This window comes from Bidens hawaiensis, unplaced genomic scaffold, assembly GCF_021521415.1.
Source record: "Bidens hawaiensis isolate Kalapana, Puna unplaced genomic scaffold, B.hawaiensis_p1.1 tig00011632_1, whole genome shotgun sequence".
Classification (NCBI taxonomy): domain Eukaryota; kingdom Viridiplantae; phylum Streptophyta; class Magnoliopsida; order Asterales; family Asteraceae; genus Bidens; species Bidens hawaiensis.
Window position 1 is genome coordinate 724,374 of NW_027491910.1, and position 5,317 is coordinate 729,690.

General features: G+C 34.5%; 1 protein-coding gene across 1 annotated transcript; it reads right to left on the reverse strand.

Annotated features, from left to right (window-relative positions):
- Positions 1-1,885: 1,885 nt before the first annotated feature.
- Positions 1,886-4,318, reverse strand: LOC143538467 (uncharacterized). The gene is made up of 7 exons (XM_077032030.1): positions 3,427-4,318; positions 3,181-3,331; positions 2,922-3,082; positions 2,640-2,814; positions 2,424-2,573; positions 2,220-2,333; positions 1,886-2,134 (listed from the first exon to the last, which is right to left on the reverse strand). The coding sequence occupies exons 1-7, from the start codon at positions 4,305-4,307 to the stop codon at positions 1,904-1,906; spliced, it is 1,863 nt and encodes a 620-aa protein (XP_076888145.1). The 5' UTR covers positions 4,308-4,318; the 3' UTR covers positions 1,886-1,903.
- Between the last annotated feature and the right edge of the window lie 999 nt (positions 4,319-5,317).

The following is a 5,317-nucleotide window of genomic DNA, read 5'->3' on the forward strand; positions in this document are numbered from 1 at the left end:
CCTTTCAAATAACAAGCTTTTTATGATTCGAGTAAAACCTAAATTTAGTTGTATAAATTAGGGTAACTTTTTTTTAACTAATTATCTACTGCTAGATACACTAACCCACCTACTATGGGATTTGAACAAGAGGAAACACCTAGTACACTATTAAATACCATTGAACCAAATGTGGTTTGATATAAATTGGATTAAACTTTAAAAAACCTAAAAAAATTAGGTAAGGAAAACACCACTTTTACCTGTTTTCCAAAGATGATTTTATTTTTCTTTTGTCATAAGATGTAATAAGCCTTCCATTATCGTCAAAAAAAAAAAAAAAGAGAGAGAGAGAGAGAGAGAGAGAAATTTAATCATGATAAAAGCAGTAAAAATGACTGTTAATTCAGTTTGCAAAATTTCTTTTATATATTCCAATTTATGTTATTAAAAATTTTAGATTTTAATTTCCGTTCCTTTAAATTTTAATATTTTTAAGATATTCCATTTTCGAATTTGTGAACCAAATTTCTTCAAACCAATCCCGTGAATCTAATGGAGTTAGGTATAGACGCATTAACTAGGCCGTGATCCATTTTACAAACACGGAGTCGTGACCAACCCAAATTCATTGTACCTTATCATCATTTATCTCTAATTTAATTTCATAATACATAAAATTATATCTAATGCATTATAGTTTAACAAGACAAGAGTATTCATCAATCGGTTAAAAGAAGACATAAAACAGTTTTTGTTCTTATGGATGAAGAATAAGGGGAAGATGGTAGAATTAATGGTATACTTTTTAATTTTGAATAATCTTGTATTTAGGCGTGTAACAAAAGGGAGTGTTTGTTGAATTGGTTCATGTAATTATGCGAGAACTAGTCACTTGCTAGTTTCCCTTTGGGTACTCTGCTATAAGTTGTGCCGTTCAAAAAAAAAAGGAAAAATTATAATCTAATATGTTCTAGTTTAAATTTCATTTATGGTTGAATTAAAAAAAAAAACGTTCTTGTGTCCTGTTCTTAAAATTATGATTCACTTAAAAGGTATAACCCAACGAATCAACGATACTAAACCTGATTTAGTCAGTTTTGTTAAAATATCATTAGCAACCTTAATATTGATATTCACCTTTCAACAACTTATACAGTAAGAGTAATAATTTTATATTATATGGTTATAAGACACGATATGTAAGTGGCTAGTATTATGGTGACGTGAACAAGCAACCAGAACCACCAAATGATGCAATGGCTAGACCCATGGCTGGGCCACTTGACCAAGTGATTCATGTTAGCTCACTAGCTCATCACCAACACAATGGCCCACATCATAAATAAGCCCTCATGTAGGAACCACACGTCCAAATTTCATCCATGTAGTAAACTCGATAGCTCATCGTCACTAAAAATCATCACTCTATTGGGAATTTACACCTATGTGGGACCCACATTATAAGCAGTATCGTAAATTTGTGCACGTGGGACCCACTTAGGCTAACCGGTATACACCAGTGGGGGGTGCCCACTGGTCTAATGTGGCAGTCTACATGGCACCCCTCACGCGATGGGGAGAAAACTGGCATGGCGCATACGCAGCGAATGAGGATAATGGTATTGAGGGGTGTATACCCCTTAGCCTTAGCATAGACAGAATGTAGATAACCTTCTTATATAATTGGTTAAAATTGTTATTTTTCATATATGATGCACATACTTTTTCTTAAAACAAAAAACCATGTTCTATAGTCCAAAAACCTATTCACAAGTTTACGAAAAAACAAAAACTAAAAGAAACAAAAGTAGTCTCTTTCCTATTACCCTCATTTTCCTAGCTTTCAAGATACAGATTATTATTAGTATACTTATTGATCAAGGCAAGATACACGAGGATGGTACCTTATGGCAGAAGTAACTCATGATGACCAAACCTCATGAAGAAGTTTGTACCTTGCAGTTGCACCAACATAACTTGTATTGTTTCCGTTTAAATTTCCTATTATAAAGGCGGGAAACGAATCCATCTCTTCAAATTCATCATAAACTTTCTTGCCAACATCGGTTGAAGGAGGTTTATAAGTAATTGTTGCAGCCGGGTGAGGAAACCTGCTGGAACTGTCTTCTGATGATCTACCCTCAATCATACACTACACAAATTCCAAAAAAAAAAATGCTATCAAGATATAATGTATAAAACATGTTTGTAAAATATGAAAGCAACTAAGATAATACCTCGGAATCAAGTGCCTCAATAACAGTTTGGGGAACAGGATCTGGACAGAATTCATCTGGAGCAAAACTGGAGAGTATTTGCTTAAGTAACCGAAGACTAATTGATGGGCACATCTAATTACATTGTAATAGAGATGTATATGGTTAGTTCTGAGGATGACATATTTTGTTGCAAATGAGATATATATTAGCAATATGGCAGACCTCGGTTCTAAGTGATTGGTCCATAATCATGTCCTTGGGTACCATTAGAAGATTACTTAATGAATCAAGAAGATGGAACCATTTTAGTTCACCAGTTGTAGCATCGTCTTCGGAGAACCTGCCAGTGAGCCATCTAGACCAGCTACCAACCTGCAATGAAAGTTAATCATCATTAGCAATGAGTTTGATTCATCATTTATTTATTAAAATACATACCGCCTTTTTGAGTTGTGCCCCTGAGCCAAAACTTAGATCACCAGCAGGAATAGGCAAAACTCTGGATACAGTTACAGGATCTGAAACAGAATCAGTTGAAATTTCACGGGAAGATTCACGAAGAATGGCGTTAAACATGGCTGCATCAAGTCTAGCAACACATTGTTCCATTACCTGACCATAAAACATTAAAGATCTTATTATAAGTATTGATTAAAGTTTTAATTCTTTCACTGGCATCGTCAATTATTTTATTTTATGAAGTATATAAAGTTAGTTATCATTTTTGCCAACTCTGGGAGGCAACCGCATATGTGCCCCTTTGCGCGAACAGGACAAAGTCTCTTAAAAGCATCATAGAAAGCATTTTGCCACAGATTAATGGAAATGTTGATTTGCTGGTCACGCGAAGTTATATCTGTAAGCATATTAGGCATAAAGGTCTGCACCCATAAGACGATAACAATTTAGTAAACTAAAAGGTTGCTATTAATATCCTTATAAGCACACAAAATTATGATGCAGTGGGAAAATATTGTACCTGACACCATATAGACTCCACAATCCGTGAAAAGATATCTGACTCGACTTTCTCAAGTTCAGATGTGAAGGTTCTTGTTTCCTGTTTACTTTCAAATGCTTCAGTTATTAGTTCCTTCAATACAATAATGTTTGACCACCAGAAAGTCAACCTGCAAATTCAAGCCGGTGCTGACTTTTCAGTCATAAATCTGAAAAACAAAAATAACGGCACCATAAAACAGAATATATTAAACTGTTAAAGTACCTTGAAACATCATTCCCACAAGACGTCGAAATCATAACAAGCCCCGATATGATGTTTTTCCCAATTGTATCACGCTTCTGTTGAGAAAAACGTTTGCCCATGTGAATATAAAGTTTAGATAGATGTTGAGTGGGTGTGTGCACTTTATGTGCCGAGTCAGCATGTTCTTGTACTACAGAGTATAGAGACACTTCAAGAGCAGCAACTTCTCTTAGCTCATCTTCAAGTTGTTCAATTCTCATTTGCATTTTTGCAATCCTTGGATCCAAATCCACTTTTGTTTCATGCTCAATGTTTTCCATAGCATCAAGCATTTCATCATCACTTCCATCACTGTGCACATCATCCAATATACTAACTTCCTTCGGTTCTTCAAGTTCTTGACCATCAAATCCTTCAGATGAAATAGAAGAGGGAGTTGATGGTGGTTTTGCAAGACCAGTAAAACTGTTTGAGTCGTTGGAAACATTAGACGGTGTGTTAATCTGTAAATGCAAGTCATGCTCGGTAACCGGTGAATCGCCACTAGAGGAAACAGTATCAGTGATGGTTTCAGAGTCTGATTCTTCTCGCCCATTATTCGACTCCTTATCCAAATCCGTGGACGGTTTGTCATTTCTAAATCTGCTAACTTTGTCACTGTAGTTTACAACTAACTTTTCATGATTTTCATAGGGTTTTACATTCTTCTTTCTGTCGGTTACCGAATTATTGGAGTTTGATCTTGTAGATGAAGGTTTCTTATTCGCTTCCTTTGATCTCAATGTTTTGTTAGACTTTTCTTGTTGCAACTTAGTCTCCCGGTTTTCAACCTTTGCGGGGCGTTTTGCTTGATTATTTGTTGGACTTCTCTTCTTATCAGTCTGCTTCATACCTAACATACTGTCCCTTCTTCAACTGCACAAAAGAAAAAAAAAATACACCGATAAGATGTTACTAAAACTCGGCCAAAATGCAATAATCAGAATGAGAAATTGGAACAATATAGAAAGTGACATCTCATCCTACTTCACCGTGATTCAATGTCGATATCAATTACCAACAACAACCTAGTGAAACGAGACCTAACCATCTACTTAATGTTTAAGCAATCCATAAATATTCAAAATGAAGATTTCTCAATGTGATTGCAGGTTTATGTTCTTCTATACCTTTACTTCATGTTTAAGCTATCTATCTATCTATCTAGCCTTAAAAGATGAATTTTAAAGTCATCATGCTCCACATCAAATATGATTCAGATTTGATTGCTTAGCATTGAACAGATTACCAGAGTGCAATAAAACCTAATTAGCAAATAATTAGTAGAGTCAGATTTGCTATTCAAATTGTCCGAAACTTTATTGTAAACAGTTTGATCTTCTTATATGAATATATATATATATATATATATATATATATATATATATAGCAATTGGCTATACATACATACATACATGATCCAAGACAGATCTGAATCAATCAATCAACACGATTTTTAATTCTCAATTGTAACTTCGGATCGAAATCAAACATATTAAATCGATCACAAGCAAAACTTACTTAGAAGCAGAAATTAATATTCAAAACTGAACGAAAAGCCTAAGCAGATCATAGCACAATATAAATGCAATGCAACAGTGAGAATTCGTAACGTTAATCCGGCCACATATTATTATTAAATAAAAAGGAAATGAAAATGTAAGCGAAATGAGTACCGAATGATGTGCGTTGAGTTTGAATGATGGTTGCGAGAGAGTCAGTCAGTCAGTCGAATGTGGACTCCATATTTATATATAGATATCTGTTTTCATTGCTGCATTAATAATAATTTTAAATACAGGATTTTGTTGATGTGACTGGGACATGTAACGTGATGGAGACATGTGGAAGGAACAATTGGATGAGCTGA